The sequence below is a fragment of the Cuculus canorus genome, chromosome 7 (assembly GCF_017976375.1).
Source record: "Cuculus canorus isolate bCucCan1 chromosome 7, bCucCan1.pri, whole genome shotgun sequence".
In the NCBI taxonomy this organism is placed as follows: Eukaryota; Metazoa; Chordata; class Aves; order Cuculiformes; family Cuculidae; genus Cuculus; species Cuculus canorus.
The window spans coordinates 25,079,178-25,100,583 of record NC_071407.1 but is presented as its reverse complement, the minus strand read 5'-3'; the positions used below and the strand labels follow the sequence as shown (position 1 = coordinate 25,100,583).

The 21,406-nt window shown below is 40.7% G+C and overlaps 1 protein-coding gene across 2 annotated transcripts in view; it reads left to right on the top strand.

Moving 5' to 3' along the window:
* ZCCHC24 (zinc finger CCHC-type containing 24) overlaps positions 1 to 17,970 on the top strand; it is a 114,191-nt gene extending 96,221 nt beyond the window's left edge. Inside the window, exon 4 of one of the 2 annotated variants that reach the window (XM_009565192.2) lies at positions 11,424 to 17,970. In XM_009565192.2, the coding sequence (XP_009563487.1) occupies positions 11,424 to 11,537 (114 nt within the window). In that variant the 3' untranslated portion in view covers positions 11,538 to 17,970. Of the gene's footprint in view, positions 1 to 2,324; positions 3,066 to 11,423 lie in introns of those variants that run through there. The other variant, XM_054071022.1, reaches the window with a different exon arrangement.
* The last annotated feature ends 3,436 nt before the right edge of the window (positions 17,971 to 21,406 follow it).

Sequence of the window (21,406 nt, the reverse complement as noted above, 5' to 3'; positions counted from 1 at the left end):
TTGCTTATAGAATGCCTATATTAATGACAGTAAAGCAGGACAGCCTGGTTAAAGAGAGGTTTCTCAGTTTCCGTAGTACCAAGCGATGCCCAAGCAAAGAACTTCAAGAGAAAGCCTTCTATTAAGCTGAAAGGGTCAAGTCTAAGCAGCAGCTATGCTAGGAAAGCTGTATCTGCCATCCTGTCAGACATAGCTCACAGGGTGCACACAGCCTTCCTTCCTGCTCCCTGCAGACTGCATCCATCCCTTGAGATAATTTCCTGTATTTCCAATTCACAAAGGAAAAATTGGCTAACAGTTCTTGCTTGTGTCCCACCAGAACTGGTCAGAAGCAGTCAAGCAGTTCAGTAGTCTTTAGAGGGAGACGGATGGCCCAACTACATGAGCAGTTTCCCTGACAAACCAGGCTACAGACCGGCTGTCAAAGCTGAATCCTCATGCAGAAAGTCACTTTTGATAACCCCATGAAAAATAAGTCTGGCCATCATGGAAGAACTTAAGGGGGATTTTGCGATATTGCAGAAAATTGTTGTGGATGGAGAGGGTGAGAATACTTGTGACAAAGTTTGGGAGGTGTGATTTACCTAAAGTATAATTCATCCTGGCTGAATTTAAGTAATAAACAGAACTCTGTTTGGGTCAAGTTACCTGCTGTGCACTCAGAGATGCTGCTCAAACCATAGACAGATCATTTGGATATACTTGCAATAGGTACAAAGGAAATTCCATTAGGAGCCATGGATGTCTCAGTCACCTAAGTGCTTGCAAATATCCTATAGAAATCTCTTTCCATGGGCTCATAAGGAACAATTTATACCATTTCATGAGATTTTTGGAGGGAAAGGTGTCAGGAAAAAAGTCCCAAAAGAGGTTACTGCAACTTTATTGTGATGAGAAGACAGAGGAATATTGAAATTCATTGCAACAAGAAGGAGGAGGAAATCCAACTAAGTTTTTTAAATTAAGATCCAACCCAGGAATACCAAATCAGCTATAATTCCTTCTTTTGTACACTTACATATACTGACCTAATTCTAAGGGCAACATTTGGCTCAGTCTCTACAGCAACATTGCATTCAAATCTGCAGCCAAAACATTGATTTAGAATTACTATTACCTCAAAGAATTTAAATCGCAGTTAAAACCTACTGTTTGAAGTCTGTGGCAGAAGCCTTGGTTTAAACTTGACATGCTTCGCCATGAGATGATCACTGCTTTCTTTCTATCATGGGAATTTTTCTATTTCACAACAAACTTCTACAATTCCCTGGCTGAGACAGTGAACATCCTTGTTTCTTTTGCCCAGTTGAGATAGGGGGATGGATCAGACTTTCTCTGGGCTAATATCACACTGATTCCAAACCTGAAAACAAAGTCATCTTTAGAAACTGCAGTCTAACTTCCTTGTCAAAACTGTGACCGGAAACCATATTGCAAGTGAGAAGAAGCAAAGACCTCTTTCTGTGGAAGCATGTATATGGAAGGAAAGCTAAGCAATTTTCTTTCCCTAACTTACATGAAAATCTCAAAGCTTCCAAGGTCTCTGGTTCCTTGCCTCTGTTTAGACAGCTTGTGTAGACAACTGCACCACAGTCCAGGCTGAGCAATGAAGTCATTTATCACATGCATGGAAGTACAGTGTTGAGGGTAAAAGAAATGACAAGACCACTGATTTATAACACAAGTTTATAAATATTTACCTTGCTCTCCTAAATTCTTTCCATCATTTATGTTACTGTTCCCAGCGTCAGAAGAAATGGCTCAAGAGTTATCCCATCCTCAATATACCAGAGGCATTTGGGAATATGTCTATTTTGCAGCAGAGAAGGCTTGCAAGTAGTCCCTTGGCAAGAATTGCCCCTCATGGCAAGGCTAGAGAGCTCTAATCGACACAGTAGTACTGAAATCAAAGACATACTGTGGAAGAGTTACAGACTACAGGTCTTCTGTAATCTGTGCTTGCCTTGGAGCCATATACATGGTGTTTTCTGAGGAATTAATACAGCACATGCAGTGCAGGTTTTCACAGCTGAAATCCATCACTGTTTCCACATCATTCCCTAAAGGACGCCATAATTCAGGATGTGGAAGATCTTTGCTCTTCTTATCTGTCCACGCATTCATGTCCCATCAGCAGGAATTGCAGCTATTTGAGATCTTCAAGACAAGAGTGCATTATTTTGCATAGGCTTCCAGATGTAAATAACCTACAAACTCAAGATGAAAGATTTTACATCCCATTTGTTGTCTCTGCCTCATCTCCATCAGCCTCTATTTCTCAGTGTTACCATCACCTTTCTTTCTATTCTTTTTCATTCTTACAGAGGTGCCCTGTGCTGCTTCTGATTAAACATACCAGTAATAGCCAGACAGTAAAGAAAACAGCATCAGTTCACGCAGAGCCAACAGCAAGAGCACACTAACTTCGGCTGTGTGAGGTCAGCGCTGCTTCTTGACAGAGCCTAGCGTTCGCTAACCCATACATGTTTTTTGTCCAAGCATCCAGCTCCACACCAGACTGTCTAAACATTTATCTGTGTGGTGTTATTCTGGAAAATACATTCTCCCCAGTCACCACTACTCTTAGACCAATAACTAGATTTTGATAAAGCACAGGGAAAGATATTTAATGAAAAGTTAAATATTTCTGGTTTGAGAGTTAAAGCACAAAATAAAAAAAAATCTTACTGTGCACATAAAATTAATATTTCTGTATGTATTTCCTATTTATTCTTCAGATTTTTATTACTTTATTGACACCTACTGTAAGAGTTCTCATTTATGTTTGAGTTCCTGTGCACTTCTCTAAGTTTTCAGCAATCACTTTTCCCCCCCTCAACACATTAGTGGATGTCCTCAGCTAATTGAGTGCTTCTATTGCCTTCATTGTTTGGAATCAGAGTATTTCACTGTCATCTGACTTTTTAGACAGTTTTTCCAACTTAAACAATTCATCTAAGAAAAGGTGCTGCCTCTTCCTAGAAGACATGTTTCTCTTATGCCATTTTAACTCCATTGAAGAAATCAATATTGCTTTATAGTCTGTTCTTTCACTGCAAAGTCACCACATCATGTGATGTGATCGTAGTACAAGGAATCCATATGTGGATTTTTTTTTTTTTAATTTAACCAGATCCACATGAACTGGCCGGACAGAAGTTCTATCTGTTCAATCTCAGACACTATTAACATCTAGTGAAATAAATCAGTTTCTACTTCAAAACCATTTTGTCAATATTTTTTTCTCTGTAATGTGCTGAAAAATCATTTTCTCCTTTTCTTATTCCTCGCTCCACTGTTCGGTAAACAAAACATCGCAGCCTAACAGATACAAAGGGTTTTCTTGAACATGTCTCTTCTGAGCAACAAGTGATAGGATGAGAGGAGATGGCCTCAAGTTGTGCCAGGGGAGGTTTAGGCTGGATATTAGGAAAAATTTCTTTACCAAAGTAGAGGTGAAGCACTGGAAAAGGCTGCCCAGGGAAGCGGTAGAATCTCTATCCCTGGAGGTGTTCAAAAAGCGTGTAGATGTAGCACTTTGGGACATGGCTTAGTACACACAGTGCGGTTGGGTTAACAGCTGGACCAGATGATCTTAAAGGTGTTTTCCAACCCTAACAATCCTATGATCATCTAAAAAAAATGAAGAGTCCTTCTATGAGCAGATGCAAATTGCTGCTGGTCCCTCGACATTAACCAGCCAAGTTACAAGAGCCGCCAAAACTACAAAAATTACTTAACTGCAAAAAACTCAGACCATATCTAAAATCAGTCAAACGCCACATTTCCCCGGTGAGGGCATGTTATAAACATCTCCGTTCACGGTAGTTTATACAGAATGAAAACTGAATGAAAACTATGAGACTGCATATTGGATATTAGGATGCTTTTGTCCAATTTCGGAGAAAAAATGAAATCATAGAAAATCTAGGTTGGGAAAGACCTCTGAGATCACCAAGTCCAACCATACCTTACATTCAGGATTGTTTGACATTCATTATATTGCATCAGGTGTTTATTTCCAATTATCTAGGCTTAACCTTTTCTCCAGCCCTTATCTCCGTCTCTCATCTTCCCCAGTTACTTTCCTCAATCTTTGGACTTTTCAGTCCTGTAGAGCTTGTCTACGTTGTTTCACAAGGGCTGGTTCATGCCTGAGTACTCCCATGGAGCTGACTCAGGCAATAATGTCAGAATCCTGAAGATGATCATCTCCGCTCTGAATAGCTCTGGGAGAGCCATCCAAGCACATGTGCTGCATTTGTGAATAACTTGTGCAGCTACACTCAAATCTTGATTTCCTATGCGTACCTTTCTTTAGTGGCTCCCTGGAGAGGAGTGCAGCCACACTTCCCTGCCACCTGCTCTTTGTTCCTGGAGGCTCCTTTGACTCCAGGAAACCATCTCTTGCCAATTCCCCACAAGGAACATCTCAATTCAACCCTTCGCTCTTACTCTACATACTCTATCTGTGAGAATGAGCTTTTAATCTCTCTGGGGCAGGAAAAGTCTTCTCAGCAATTTTACAGCTGTGTATATACTTCAGAGTGCTCTATAAATACAGCTCTAAACCTCTGCGTTTAAGAGAGATGATGCAACAAATTAAAAGAAGAAGCCCAAGAGCCTGATAGCAGGGCTGTTGCCATTCATTCCCCAACTTATGAACATTCCCCAACAACTGAGGGAATCGGGTGGCTCTCTCACCTGAACTGCAAGGCTGCTCCTTGTTCCGAGGAAGCTCTGCACGCATTTTTGGGTTTGTGATTAAACTGTGCCACCATCTTCCTCCTTTTGCATTTCCACCACATCCCTCAAGTAGTAAACCTCCCTGTGGGAGTGCTAACAAAAGTCCACAGGACATGGGGCGAAAATTGTTGGAGGCCAGTTGAGCTCAAGGCTTTTTGAGAAATCAGAGACCAAAGAACTATCCTAACAAAGCTGCTCTATGGCTATTCCAAAAGCTATTTCCTGGATAGTCACTTTAGATGCTCTAAGCAAACATAAGTCTCAGATGGGCCTTGAACCCACGTCTTATTCTTCCAAGGAATTGGGGTTTTGTAGTTGTTTATGCTCCTTCTACCATGCTCCAGCAAAATGTCCAGTCCTTACAGCCACTGACTGGCATTCTTGGCACTATAACAGCCCAGATGCCAAGCTTTGAATTCTCATTTTCTTCCCCTGCCTGCTACAGCAGCAACATCTGCGCCTGTGGTTGCTTCCTGGCTGGCTGCTTATCAAGGCTTCTTCTGACTTTGTGGCTAACTCTAGTGCTGTTTGTGATGACAGCTGCTGCACTGGTGCAGAACCAGCCATCTGGTGACCAACTTGTCCTCTTGGACACCATTTTCTTCCAGCTGTCAGGAATTTACTGTTGGACTGGAAATAATTTGGTATGTAAATACATTCTTCAGGATATCCAAACTATTACTTCCATGGGCAATGCAGTGATCTCATCACGATTCCCGTACCCAGATGCATGCACAGCCACTTCTTTTCTCTCAGTATGGAGAGGGATGGGTCTGATCACTAAAGTCCAATAAACTTTTTAACAGTTTCAGGCCTACAAGTACCATCTTTTGCCTCCTTAGTTTTAATGAACCCTCCCCAGAGTGCCCATACTTGTGTGCTTCAGTGGTGGGAAGACAGATCACTCCAGACTGCTGCTTCTCCAACTCCTAGAGAGATTTTTGCCAGTCAGTTGACGTGCTTATCACTCATTCCTAGCTTGTCCCAGAGACACGCTGCTGACAGAGGTCCCTTGCTCTCTCTGAGCATCACACCTCAGATCTGCAACAACTGAGAGCTTCCAGTGCCCCTGTTCCCTCATGGCAGACAGGAATAGCAGAGGGTCTACTGGTCAAGAATGATTGTTGCATTTCATCTTTTTCCCTGGAGCATAATTTTTGATTGGACTAAAAATTAACAAATTCATGATAGCATGTGTGTCTTGACAAAAGCATAGCTTATAGCTCCTTAAGACATTAACACAACAATTTCCCTGCCAGCTATAGTTGTAGATCCATTTCTATTCACATATCTAATCTGTCATTTAATCATATCATTTGCTCTATTAAGACATGAGGTAATGAGAGCAGATAAGCGTTTAAGTTTTGGGGTTTTTTTTTTTACATTTCTATTTTGATGTGATCCTCTATCCATCAGTAGTGCAATCAAATTGGTCCATTCAAGAGCAAAAAACCAACTTTTAAATATAAACATAAGCGGTCACATTATTCCATTCTGCTTCTTAGTGGAAGCAGTTTTCCTCAAGGATGTTCTAGTGATGTTTTCTCTGACACCTAACACTTCATAAGGGTGAGCTTTTTATTTTGAAGGTTTGGAGTCTTTAACTGACTTGTGGGGAATGTGAGTTTATTCAGTACGTGTAGACTGGGACAGTAATAGCTCACAGTCAAAAGTTAATTCGCAGGACAGGAATTGCTATATAAATTTAAATTTATTTCAGCTTCATTCCCCTAAGGCAACAGCTTTAGTCACTGCTACTCAAATGCTTTCCTGGTGGAGTTGCATAAGATTATTTCCACCCAGCAACTACTAGGAGAAAATTAAAGAAAGAGGCACAAAAATGAAATATGTAAGCGTGCCCATTCCTGTAGTTTTTACTGAAAATATCAACGCCAAATCTTGCTATTTGCTTTTAAAAAAGACAATGAAAACTGAAGCATTATGTTTAAACTTTTCAATTAATGGAAAAAAGTCTACCTTTCTTAGAGAAACATAGTAGGATTTTGCTGTTATTTTACAAGCTCCATTTCACCTCTTTCTAAGGAATGGAATTATTTTTCCAGCAAAACAGCCTGAATCCTTTTCCATACCTTCTCCAAGTGCATGACTGAGTTGTCATGCTACTGACATCTCAGCAGCAGCACAGATCTCTTGCAGTTTTCTCAGCTATTCAGATCTTCTGCGTAATTCAGGCAATCCCCAGCCTGATCCTGTCGCACCCCCCTTTTCATAGAATCCTGGAATCACTAGATTGGAAAGGACCCACTGGATCATTAAGTCTAACCATTCCTATCAATCCCTAAACCATGCCCCTCAGCACCTCATCCACCCATCCTTTAAACACCTCCAGAGAAGGTGTCTCAACCTCAACCTCCTCCCTGGCAGCCTGTTCCAGTCCTCAATGACCCTTTCTGTGAAAAATTTTTTCCTCATGTCCAGCCTGAACCTCACTTGGCAGAGCTTGAGGCAATTCCCCCTTGTCCTGTCCCCTGTCACTCGGGAGAAGAGGCCAGCTCCCTCCTCTCCACAACCTCCTTTCAGGTAGTTGTAGAGAGCAATAAGGTCTCCCCTCAACCTCCTCTTCTCCAGGCTAAACAACCCCAGCTCTCTCAGCCGCTCCTCATAAGACTTGTCAAGCCCCCTCACCAGCTTTGTTGCTCTTCTCTGGACACACTCCAGAGTTTCAACATCCTTCTTGTGGTGAGGGGCCCAGAACTGAACACAGGATTTGAGGTGCGGTCTCACCAGTGCCGAGTACAGAGGGAGAATAACCTCCCTGGACCTGCTGGTCACACCGTTTCTGATACAAGCCAAGATGCCATTGGCCTTCTTGGCCACCTGGGCACACTGCTGGCTCATGTTCAGTCGCTGTCAACCAACACCCCCAGGTCCTTCTCCTCTGTCTAGCCAGACTTCCCCAGTCTGTAGCACTGCATAGGGTTGTTGTGCCCCAAGTGCAGGACCCAGCATTTGGTCTTGTTAAACCTCATGCCATTGGCCTCAGCCCAGCGGTCCAGCCTGTTCAGATCCCTTTGTAGAGCCTCCCTACCCTCCAGCAGATCGACACTTCCTCCCAGCTTAATGTCATCTGCAAACTTGCTGAAGGTGCACTCAATGCCTTCATCCAGGTCATTGATAAAGACTGGACCCAGCACTGAGCCCTGGGGAACCCCACTTGTGACTGGCCTCCAGCTGGAGTTAACTCCATTGACCACCACTCTCTGGGCCCGGCCATCCAACCAGTTTTCAACCAAGGAGAGTGTGCGCCTGTCCAGGCCAGAGGCTGACAGTTTCTGAAGCAGAATGCTGTGAGAAACTGTGTCAAAGGCTTTACTGAAGTCCAAGAAGACTACATCCACAGCCTTTCCCCCATCCAGTAGTCGAGTCACTTTGTCATAGAAGGCAATCAGGTTAGTTTGGCAAGATCTGCCTTTCATGAACCCATGTTGACTGGGCCTGATCACCCGGTTCTCTTGCATGTGCTTCATGATAGCATTAAAGATCACTTGTTCCATGACTTTCCCCAGCACTGAGGTCAGACTGACAGGCCTGTAGTACCCTGGATCCTCCCTGCAACCCTTCTTGTAGATGGGCACAACATCAGCCAGCCTCCAGTCCAGTGGAACTTCCCCAGTCAGCCAGGACCACTGGAAAATGATGGAAAGGGTTTTGGAAAGCACATCTGCCAGCTCCTTCAATACCTTTGGGTGGATCCCATCTGGGTCCATAGACTTGTAGGTGTCTAGCTGGGCAAGCAAGTCTCTAACCGCCTCCTCTTGGATCATGGGAGCCTCATTCTGCTCCTCTAACTCCTGGGTTTGTACACAGAGGGAACAACTTCCCTTACTATTAAAGACTGAGGCAAAGAAAGCATTAAGTACCTCAGCCTTGTCCTCATCCCCTGTCACTGTTGTTCCTTCCTCTTGCGCCAGCATCTCCTCAATCTCTGTTTCCACTATGCTGAAGCCAGTGAGAATTGCCCAAGGTCAGCCTGTGCCAAGGAAGTCCAGCCCTGATGGAGACACAGCTCTTTGACTAACACCCTACCCTGTAAGCATGGTGTAAGAAAGGTTGCAGGGGTGTAAGGTTATTGAAGTCCTCAACAGTTAGTAACAGCCAAATAGCAAAACGGTTGCTCCTCAGGGTGTTTGGGTGGGGGTTTGCCTTACAAGAAACCCATGAAGAGAAAACAGCGAATGGAGATAAGCTGGGCCTTCATTTTATGCAAAAGTTGAAGTGGTTTTGGAACACAAACCACACAAGCACACAACCAGTTTCAAAGCCTCAGCTCTCCACTGCCTCACTAGAAATGTAGCTCAGACTCTGCTCAGCTCCAGTCCTTCCAGCTGGCCCTTGGCAACCTGCTTTCCTGCGTTCGTAACCCCTCTCTCCCCAGCCTCCGTGTCGTAACACACTGGTAACAATAACATTTCTGAAATCAAAATGCTTTGCAGGCCAAAAAGCTGAGCTCAATCAACGCAGGGGGAAAGCAAACCACCGAGAGCTATTGTTTCTGAAAACCATCCAAAAACTCTTGGCACTTCAAGGCATTCCCAATGTCCTTTGCACTATTTCCAGGAAAAATGATTCCCAAGGCCTTGCGTATTAAAAAAAAAATCTGGCTTATATCAATAAACATGATAACTGCTGTATTTTTTCTCTTTAATCAGAGACCAGCTAGCATGTAGAAGCAATCAGAGGCTACTCAAAGAGCCTGTTTTAAGTGTAGCATTTCAAAACACTCAGATTCTCCATCAAACAGCATAAGTTAACTACTGGAGTGCCTGAACCTGAGCATCATCTTTGACTACATTCGCGTAATGCAAATTTTTGAAGAAAATTTGTGGGAAGTTGTTGGTGGAGTAAGTGGTGGGAAAGACAGTTTGTCTGACTGAATAAACTTGCTCAATTTGTCTGTATTGTGGAAGAAGCACTGCCTGCACCCACAGTTGGGTTGGAAGCCTAGAAACGCGATTATTAGTTCTGATCTCAAATCCTAACATACCAACTTCCAACAAGGCATTCAAAGCTCAGTAGGGCTGCAAGGGAGGTTAAAGGATTTAGAGGAGATGGGGGTCCATCTACCTTCCTTATCCCCTGCCTGGTATAGGAAAGCCAATTTGCAACTGAATTGTAAATTTAGTTAAACAAAGACATGTAATATGTAGCCCAAGACAGACAAAACTTCAAGCAATATCACGGAAAAGAACACTGAATCATTAACAAACTGTTGGCAATCACCGCTGAATTACTCCTACGTATTGTTTCTACTAGCTGTGCAATATATTAAGTGTAGCACGCACAATCCAATATAATATAGCAAGAATTTGCAGGTTTCCCTTGTTCTGGGTAATAGAACATATTTTGCCTCATTTCAGCTATTCAGAGAGCTGACAGACCCTTCTGTTATCTGCATTAAGAGTTGTTCTTGCAGCATTACATAGCAAAAAAAATAAGCTTTGAATGTCCCTATTCTTCCTGTCCAGAAGGTGGGTGACTTTGGAAAGAAGAAAATATGAAAGAAAACTCAGGTATACTTTAAGATTTTACTGGAATGTCTTTAAGACTTCTTAGGAAAGGTGTGAAAAAGATAAGTGGCCATAACTTTATGTTTCTATTTATCTCCCCCTTGCTCCAAGAACCATACTTTGAAGAGATATGTAAGAAGCCAGTATCACGGTGAGAACAATGAGAAGCTTCTGACTTGTTTTCAGATGTTACACCACATGCTGTCTCTACCACAGTCCCATAGAACCACAACTGTCTTCATGGGAAAGCACTGTGCAATGAAATAGGCTTTTAAGATATTCCACAAAACCAGAGAAAATATGCGTTAGGGCATGTTGCTTGTTTTTTTAAAAAAATGGTGCACTTTATGTTGTTCTACTTCTCATCTCTGTCACCTCTCTACCTATTAGACTTGCCAAACACTTAATCTCACTGCAATACTTAACGCGGTATTTTATTTTCAGAACGATTGTGTAAACTTTTACGTGTCATCGAAAATGAACGAACCAAGATCTATTAAAACCAAAGCAGTTTCATTCCCTCGTTTAGCCAAATATGCCACCAACTCTGTGATTTCACAACTATTAGTAAAAATACATAGTCAATTTATTACTCAGGTTCAGGGCAAAAGACTGTTGTGAGGTTGGGTTTTTTTGTTTGGGGGAGGGTTTGGTGCGATGTTTTTGGTGTTTTGTTTTTGGTTTTTATTAATAGCTTTGCAGCTCCTTTACTGCAAAGATTTCAGCATCAGACATATCTGAGTATTAGGAAAATCTCAATCTTTAGCTTGATAATACCTGTGCATGGTTAAGACTGTTTTCTTGTCATAGCAGTTAATCCTAACATTGGTAACTCATCCTGGCATTGCTGGGTAATGGGATTTCCATGCTTCGGGTGTATTCGGGACATCTCGCTCACTGGAGCCAAGAGAATCAACTCTTCTGTGTGGCTGCTTTTATAAATATAATCCCCAAATCAGTCTTTCAGTAGTTTTTCTACCACAAAGTTGCCACCACCTTTATGAAGAAGAGTGACATTAAGTCGTGACATTCGTGCCACAAACCAAGTCAGAGATGAAAAAGGGTTTAATCCCTTCAGCGAAAGGATACAGTACCTTTATTATTACTAGAATAAAGGATCTAATCTGATTTCCTCCCCCTTCACTTCAGAGACCCCTGGAAAAGCCGGATGGCCTGGATGTTTCAGATCAGAGCAAAGAACATCCCCAGCATCTGTGTGAGAAGTGCAAAGTTTTGGGCTACTACTGCCGCCGTGTGCAATAAACCTTCAGAGTGGCCTCTTCCCATCCCCATCATCCTTAAAGATCCTCTGGCAGCGTGTGATCAACAGCAACACATCAAGATAAATGCTAAAATAATTGCCAATATTGCCTATCTAATAATATGCCTTACCATTAATAGAATGTAACATTTCTCCTGTGCATGCGCACACATGCACCAGGTATTTACAGGACTGTGATTTGTATACATACATATATATGTAATTTTTATATATATATGTACACACATATATAAAGCGTTACCGACAGTGTTCACGACAGAACTGTGGTTGCAGGTTCTGCTGATTGTTTACACAGACCCTATATCATGGCCAGGTGAAATGAAGTACTATTCAATAGGCAAAGGTATAATATTCACAAGGAATGTTACATGTACAGCTTTTGCAGAGGTTAAATAACTGTGGGGCCACTAATTGCAAACACTCACCCACAACATGAGCATTATTCCTATTATATGACAAGACAAAGGAAGATGAAACAAGCCACTGCATAAAAGAAGGAAAATTGTTTTCCCAGTTTTAGAAAGTCTGAGATTTTTGTGTCGCTGCTTTCTTGGACTTTTTCTCTTTGTTACCATTGCTTGGGCAGGGCTTCAGCAATATCATTTTTGCAGGATGTGGCAAAAAAAAAAGTGAATAATTGTTTGAGGGTGTGGGTTTGGGTGGAAAGGGAGTGCCATAATGGGACCCAGAGCATCAGGAAGGATTCCAAGAGGACTTTGGAGGAGACAAAATTGGCTTGCTTGTGTGACTAACAGATCCTTCTCTTGTCATATAATCAATGGTCCCTGTATGTGTATGGGCTATTTGTTAGGCCACATGCACATTAAATTTACTGTGAATAAGGGGAAATAATAATAATTAAAACTGTCCCCAAAACTCTTAGTTGAAAGATTAGCCAAACTTACTATTTATGAGAGATTTAAAGCCACTTTCTGGAAGTATTTTTATGTCCTGTTTTCTACTGTACAAATTTGTTCTAATATAAAACTCATTAGCCATAGGGTTGTTTTCAGGAATGGAGAACACTATGTAACCTTCCCGCTTTATGTCTTCTTGAAACACCTACATATTTGAGGAGACATGTAGGATTTCTATTTCGTTGCCCCATTTCAGGTAGAACTTTGTGCAGGGGCATCCTGCTGCAAAGCAGTATCTCATCAGGGATTGGGAAATACCATGAACTGAAAGTACCTCAAGACAGTATCCTGTTTGTATGTCTACATCAGAGTACGTTGGCAAAAGGACACAACAAGCAATTTACATGCATTATTCACACAAAAAAATTACAGGGATAATGTTTGTTTGGGTTTATAAATTAACAATTTCTGGTTTTATTAAGTTGCCTTTAGAGAGATTGATTTGTGTGAATGAGACTTAGTGGAAATACTTTAAATCCTACGTAACTTGACGTGAATTAAATTTGTTTTGAGGATTAATTGCATAATGCCAAGACAGAGGGGTTTTTTTATGCCAAGTTAAAGCAGGGTGTTACTGGTATGTACAGTGAAGCTCTTGAAAGCAAATTGAAAACTTACAGTGAGCATTCATATAGAAAATGTGAAGTGCTCTAACAAATTTGCTCCAGGGTGAAACTTTTGCTATTTCTCTGCTTTGCCATCAGCAGGGCAAAATCGTTTCTGCTTATTCTGGTGGTGTCTTGTACCTATCTCACAAACTTCATTATTTATGGGTAGCCCAAGTGACCCAGCCTACTGGTCAGAGCAATGGATAAACTTGAAGACTCCTGGCTTCTGACCACAGCTCTTCCATTAGCTCCCTGATTTCGGGCAAGTCACAAGATCCTTCTAGACCTCTGTTTCCCCAGCTGCAAAGTAGGGGTGATAATAATACTCTAGTATAGCTACCTTGCAGGAGAGTTGTGAGGCTTACTTAATATCTGTCAGTGCTTCGCCATCACTGGATGAAAAGTGCTATGTAATGCTGAAGTTAATCACTTTGAAACTAGTTTTTGCCCAACTGGCAATTCCATCAACTAAAATAGCTGAAAATAACATTCTTGAAAGTTAAGGCTAGTAACAGTTCTGTTGCCTCAGTGAAGATACACAGTTTTAGCATTTTCAGATGCAAACACATTCTTTTGCACAGACTTATAAATCACCTTAGAGACAAGTTCTCTAAACAAAGATGCTAATCTGCCCAGACAAATAAGAATAAGTAAAAACACAGGCAGATCTAAGGGTGGATTTTCAAAGCCTGACCTCTAGTATCAATCTTGGTATTTTGTTTCAAGCACAAATAATATTGAAAAAGACTCATAGTAAACCAGATCTATTTTTTTTCTTCCTAAGCACTTAGTAGTACATTAGCAAAAATGTTGCCTCGTGCTTCACATCCAGCTAAAGGACATGTAGAGAAAACCCTTTAGATTAAGATAAGGGAAAATGTTATTTTATTTTATCCCTGAAACCAAGACATTGCTATCAACCATTTTTTTCTGTGTTGAAATAATTTCTATCTATCTTAAAATAACCACTAAACCAGTGAAATAGCACATCTGTTGATATAGCTACAAACCACCAGGTTCTGAACAACGACCAATTCAAAGACATCTCTACATGCAAACATTGCTATTTTAATGTCAAAAAAATATTTATCAGTATTCAACACTGTATGGCAATGCCTTTCGCTTATGAATTTCTAGCTTGTCCTTTAAAATAAGGTTCCTAAAAATACACAAATGACTTTAAAACTATTAATTCCTGTAGGTATAGAATAATAATTCTTAAAAGCATCATTATGAGAGCTCAGTATTTATATCAGTGATACTTTCCTAGGCAGCAAAGTATTTAAGTATTATTTAGCATATTTGACTTAACAAGAATATATTTTTCCCATGCAGTTATGTAGGAAAAAAGCAGATAAAGAACAAAACACACAGGAAAGCAATAAGTGACACTGCCATAGTTCGTACTGCATAAGCCAGAACCACAAATTTATCCGGGGTGGTATATAGCTGCGATCAGGCCTCTGGTACCCCCTGGCTGGAAGCAGCCTGCTTGCCTTGCATCCCTGCCAAAAGCAGGGTGGGGAGGGACAGTGCCCAGCAGTCCCTGCGGAGCAGCCTCAAGTTTTCTATTCTCGCTGTACAGGGCTGAAACGTTGTCTCCGGCAGGAGCCGGCACCTGGGGAAGGTGGCAAGCTTGCACAAGGGGACTGTTCCTCTCTCCTTCCCCGTGTGACGTTTGTAGCATCCAGCCTTGGGCACTTGCTTCATGCTCGGCTGTAGATAGTTTGTGGGTTACTGGAAAAACGTACCCTCAGAAGTAATGCACAATAGCTTATGACCATGGGCTTTTGGTTAATGGCACAGAAGGGAAAATTCTGAATTTTAGTTTCAAAATAGATTTTAAAGCAAATTCCTTCTCTTCCGCCTGCTAAGGTAATTCACCCATAGATATAACTCGCTCTCTCCAAATTGGAAAAGCCTTTGAAATTCCACTTTTTTTTTTTTTTACCAGAAAGATGAGTTAATTTCCCTCTTAGATTTTTCTGAACGCTTTCTGATGTCATTTTTAACCAGCTCTGCATTTAAAACATCAGCTAGTAACCTTTAAGGCCTTTTGAGACAGTCTCAGCAGAAGTGAGGCAAGCATCAGTAAAAAGAGTTTTAAATGAATGCAGGCCTCCCTCAACTGAGTGTTCTTTAGGGGCGTACTGAGACAAATTTGGCTCTGTGCATTTATTTGGCAAGCTGTACTTTTAACCTCAGGTGCCTGCTGTTGCCTGCCTACCAATCCAGCCAGCACACTTTTTTTCCCTTCCCCCCGCTTTGGAGATTTTTTTAAACCTTCAGTTATTTCTTATTAAAAAAAACCCAACACTAAGCACAATTTGTGTCCTGAATCGGTCAGAACATTTCACATGGGATTTGTCCTTGGCATCGGCGCTGCTCTGGAGAGAAGTACCAGTGATTTGAAATGTGTGGTAGAGTCTTTTAGCTGCTTTAACTTGATGCAGTTCCAATGAAGTTGTTACAAATACTTCATTCAATGGCAATGAAGAAAAATCCCTGGACTTCAAAGAATGGCCCCATTTTAGCCAGTTTCTACTGCTGCTACCACAGATGTAAAATTATGCCACACAAGCAAAGTTTGAGGCCTTTTTGTCTCAAAATTGCTTTTTTAATTTCAGATAAATACACAAGAGTATATATTATTTCTGAAAATAGGTGTATTTTGAGGTTCCCCATTATATGGGACTTAGTTTGTAAACTAAAAATGTGAAGTTACGTACGTCTGAGAGAAGCCTTATACCAAGAAGTATTATCTACATTATACCTTTTTGTATACCGTGAGATTTAGATTATACATGGGTTGCACACCTGTGACGCTCTAGCAGTTACTCCAAAAACAAAGCTACTTCAAACATTAAAAGCCGAGAGCTTTTGGGAATGCCAGACTTCCTAAACGAGTTCTTTGTCCTGCAGTCACGTAGACTATTTTTTCCCCAGTATGGACCCTAAGAGTTGTCCACTGAACAGTATGCAATAAATCATCGTTTGTTTTTCAAGTTAAGTGAATTGACATACATTTTCCACTTGCCTTTGCCAACATATTTTAAACTGTGATGGAACTACACCCATACACAAATCATTAAGCTATCACTCCACTCCCATTGGGCTTCCACACATCTCCCTTTCCTATCTGCAAAACCACTGCTGTCCATTCAGTTTGCTACATCGCTGAAGTGCTCAGAGGGCTGGTTGAGATCTTAGATATAGGGCTGATGGTTTGTGTTTCTAGGATGAATTTCAAAGGGACAATCGTGTGCAGTTACTAGCTATAGTTGATTGATATAAATGTTTACCCCTGTATGAAGTATTTTACAGTTTTACTTGCTGATGTGTATTTATCTTGAGTTATACTTGACATAGAGTTTCTTTCAATTTTTTTTAATACTATGTGTGTATTTTGGAAACCTTTTTAGATGTTAAAATTTTTGAATGGTTACAAATATTTCTTGTAATACTGAATTGTTATCTGGGAACTCTTTGCAGTAACTTTTTTGTATATATTTGAGGGCCTTTTTAAAAAAGTATTGTTTGTTTTTTGGGGAAAAGTTTTTACAATTTGGAAGCTTTCAGAAGGGCCTTTCTCTCAACTAGGATACTAATAGGTAAGAGTTTTCTTAAGTATTTTGCAGAACTAAGGATGTATCCTCAAGAAAATATTTATGGAAGTAATTTACTTTTTTTTTTTTTTTACAATGCTTTTGTCTGTATAAAGTATGCAACAGAACTACGTTAAGAAGGAAATATTGTCTACATAAAATATTATATGAAAGTTGGTACATAATTCTGACAAAAAAAACCTTGCAATTCTTTAAGCCATATTGTTTTTGTTATCCTTGGATGAAAATATCAGTATTAAGTAACCAATATATTATTCAAGTGCTTAGACTTATATGGAAATGCTTATATGGTTTATTTATGTGTATTTGAGGAAGGATTGCTAGGAAAAGCTATCACTAGACATATAGCAAGTGAGGAGCAAATAACAGTAAACTGTGTCACTTTATGGCCTCATGAGAGACACAGAAAATGCTGAAAGCACCATAGAGACTCGGCTTTCAGAAACTCCGAAGCACAAGCATTGGGTTTCAAATGGTGGTTCTTTCCTTTCCTGTGAGCAGAGGGGAAGAGAGCTGTTTGGGACACTGTCTGACAACTTGACTTTCACACCTCCTCGCAGACTGTGAGCTCAGCTATGCAGTATCAGCTACAGCAATAATATCAATCAAAAGATGCAAGAGAAAAGGATTGAAGTAGATTATTTTAGGGAGTTACATTTATTTTAATTAGAACTCATAGCAATATAGAATATGCATGTGCACGTATTTGAAGCATTTTTACACTTTACATTTCATGTAGTTTGATTATATTATGAAGGACTGGGTTTTTAGTTTGATATTTTACCATGATAAAATGGGAGGTCTGTCCAACCCTGTACTGAATTCTTGTTTCCTTTAAAAGGTTATTTAGTACAGCACTCACTGCCTTGTGTACTAGTGCTAAAACTAACACTGTATCTTATTAATTTCTTCAGCTGTAGAAAGATTAACCTAATTATTATTACATTTGTTTAGCTGTACTCACTGACCTTGTCAGATTCAGTTGACAATTTGTATAATTTCTTTTTCTGTAACTGTTAATAAACTTGTACAGCTAAAAGAAACAAACAAAACCTATGGACAAAGGCCTCAGAGGTACCAGTTCTGCTTCAGCAATCAAGATGACAGCCTGCTCGTCTGGTGACTGTGTTGCTAAAAAGACTGTAAAACCTCTGTTGTGGATTGTCCATAAAATGGCATTCCGACATGTGCCTTATTTGCTGGATAGTATACAGTTTTCCTCTAGTATTCTAGCATTTTAATGCTGTATTAAAGTACTGCAAAAAACAGCAAGAGAGTGGTATGGTTTTCTTGAGTGATCCTTCCTTTGAAGTTTTCCTGCTAGCTGCCATGGGTTCCTGGTCATGGACTGGCCAGCTGCAGCCTGGTGTTCATGGTGCTAAACTGCCCTAGACCACGTGAAGACAACTTTTTCCTCTGCAGCCGAGTCCCTAAGCTGCAGTAATCCTGATTTCATCCTGGACAAGAGAGTTTCATCCAAAGTTTCCTCTGCTGGTGGAAAAACTTGGGCTAACAGTGCCAGCTCTTAGTTTTTAACAGCCTGGTTTTATCTAGCATTCTTCTGAAGGAAAAACCTTCTATGAGAGGAGAAAATAAACTTTTGTCCTTAATAGTTGGATAGGGAAGCTTAGGTGCCAGAAAATTGCTATAATGAAAGATAACATTCATCATTTCTAAATATTATTAAGCTATAATGTGTTAAACAGAGGATTGGATGCAGTTAATTCTTTGTGAACACTAGAAGTTGCCAAGAATGACACCTGCTAAATGCTTGTTGCTTATTAGTAGTGCACTTCTCACATCCCCAAAGATCAATCTCAAGCAATTTTTCTGTTGAGACTGCCAATACTGTTACAATTGGAAGTTAAAATGAGGGTGTCATGAAATTAACTTTGGACTTCAGGTGTCCTGCTTCTAATGTGAAAGACTCCTTTCACTGAAAACAAACCGAAAAATTTTAACAGACATATTTGAAACACACAGTTCTATGCCTCATCACCCCTGCAAGTACGGTGCATATTTGACCACTGGAGTTCTTTACCACAGTGACACTATTCCTATCACATAGCAAGCCTGATTTCTGGGAAGATTCAAATGCTCTTCTCATTCAGTCTGCATTAGAAAGAGCAAGGACACGGGCACGTGTGTGTGTATGAGTACGTGTTAGGGGTGAGAGGCTGGCCAAGGAACCGTGCAAATTTACAGGCTTGAAAAAAGTGACTGCTTCATCAAATGATGAAAGGCATCCTCCCAGCAAGGCCCCATTGAAAGGGAAAGCGCATATTCAGAGCTAGAAGGTAAATTATTTCAAGAACAAAACACGCTGCTCTTTAATATAAAGCTTGACAACAGCACTGTTCCCATAGCAAACATGGCCCACAAAGCCAAGCTCAGAACTGAAATACCTCTTTCCACGAGAAGAGCTGGGGACTCCCCAAACACCAACAACTCAGGTTTAATGCTTCACTGAGACCAGAAAAAAAAGCTGAGTAGACCAATTGCAAAATCCTAATTCCCTATTATAACATTTTCTGTGATTCCTCAAAGAAAGAACTTTTTCATATTTAAAAGAAAAGTAAAGTAAAATGAACAACATGGCATAAAAAAAATGACAAAACTACTTTTCCCTCTTTCTTCATGGCCAGGCGCTTTGTCTTCCTGCTCTCCGTGAATGAGGTTGAGACAATGCAACACCCTGCCCTTAACAGAAGGGTTAAAGTAATTCCCACTTGAAGAAAAGTAATAGGGATTTCATAACAGGAATTTCATGTAACATTGATACTTCGAAATAAAAAGCTGTTTCATTATTCTTCATGGAAAAACAATTTAAACAATACACCCAGGTTACTATTTTTAAAGTTAGGCAACATCACATCAAATCTCAAGTCCTTCAAGTGCGTTAACAGACACACAAACCAGACCTTAAATCCCAGCTAGGAAGGGCAAACTGTCTGCATGCTACTCTTTTGTAGTCTTACTCAGGACCCCCACATGCAGGTCATTCACATCCATATAATACAAGGCAAATAAGTTAAAAAGGCTCCTTCGTTCTCCATATCCCTCCAAGAGGGATGTACACAAGAGACATTGGCAAGAGAGGAACCTGAAACACTGACTAAATGCTGACAGTCAGGTCTTTCCTCCGAGACTAAGAAATCAAGAACTAAAGAAACTTCCTAACTGGAAGAACATAGAAAACGAGAAGCACACCTCCGATGATCCTGAAGAAGTAGAATATAAAGTACAGCTTTACTTTATATCCACCTCATGAAGTTAGAGAAACAGATCATTTGCCAACTCCTGTCTCGGCAACACCAGCTGTTGGGCCCACACCTGCTCATCCAACACTTTCTGTTTCACTGAAAGTAATGCAATTGCTCTTCCTCACCATTCTGATCTCAAAAAGCTTCATACAATAACAAAACGCAGAAAACCAGATTTGATACAACCTAACAAAATTGCAAAACCACATTCAGCCATTAATAAATACCTCACAGAATCCTTCTACAAGCTTTAAGAGACATTTTTAGTAACCGAACATGCTGAGAAACACCTACCTCAGTCAGCATTTATCAAAGGGCCAAAATCGAGGTAATCACATTCACGAGGAGTTGAAGCTTCCCTGGTTTGCAGCCCAGGCAGGCAGAGAGAGCCAACGCTGCTCTGCAAGAGAGCAAAACGCCATCAGCCACCTCTGTTTAAAAGCACTGCCCAGGCACACGGCTCTGTGGCCAGGGAGGAGACCACAGAGGCAGCAGCGACTCTTGGCATTCTTCGCAGAATGTGCTTCTACGCCATGAACTTAGCTAAAGAAAAATGCAGTAATCATTGACTTTTCCTTTTTTTTTTTTTTTTTTTTTTTTATAAAAGGTAAAAATGGAGCTTGCATGCCCAACTTACCCAACCAAAACCCACACCTACAGGGAAAGCAAATCATAGCCAAAACTTTTATGGATGCTTTTGGTAGAGCAGAGTGCAAGCCAAAGATTTTATTGTGTTTTGCATTCTCACCAGCTGCAAGCAGAAACTGGAATGCCAGAACACCATAAGGAACCTTTCTCTTACATAATTTCTGAACACATCTAAGCATCAAGTAACTCCAACCAGCTTTTTATTAGGTTTCTTAACAGTTTTGCAAAAGAACAAGAAGGTACAACTCAGTGGACTTCCAAGGACATACTTACACTTCATTTGACTTCAGCCAGCAAAACTTAGAGAAGAGATAATAATGCAGAAAAACACTAGTGAAGCGATAAGAATGAAGACCTCAAAATTCACTGTTTACAAACAAAACAGCAATAAAGGGAAAAAAACCCAAAACACTGACCTAAGGGAAAAGAAAACATCTCTTGAGTACCTTCAGGAAGCAATTCAGACAACTAGCACCTAGGACACCTGGAAAGGGGTCTGCTTTCCTCCACCTCTCTTAAATTGGCTGCTGGGTCTGATTGCTGAGGGTTTCCAGCTGTGCTGACCAGCTGTGGGGCAACAGTTCCTCCCCACATGCAGGCACAAAACCAAACAGCCTTCTTCAGGAGTACTACACAACCAGCACAAAGGCATCAGTGTCACCAATGGGAATCCTCATGGGCAGCAGGGAGGCAAAGGACAGTTCATATCTAAGAGAGATAAATAGCTCTCATTTTAACATACACCGTAATTGAAATATAAACGTGGTTAAGTCTTGGGCAGCTGTAGA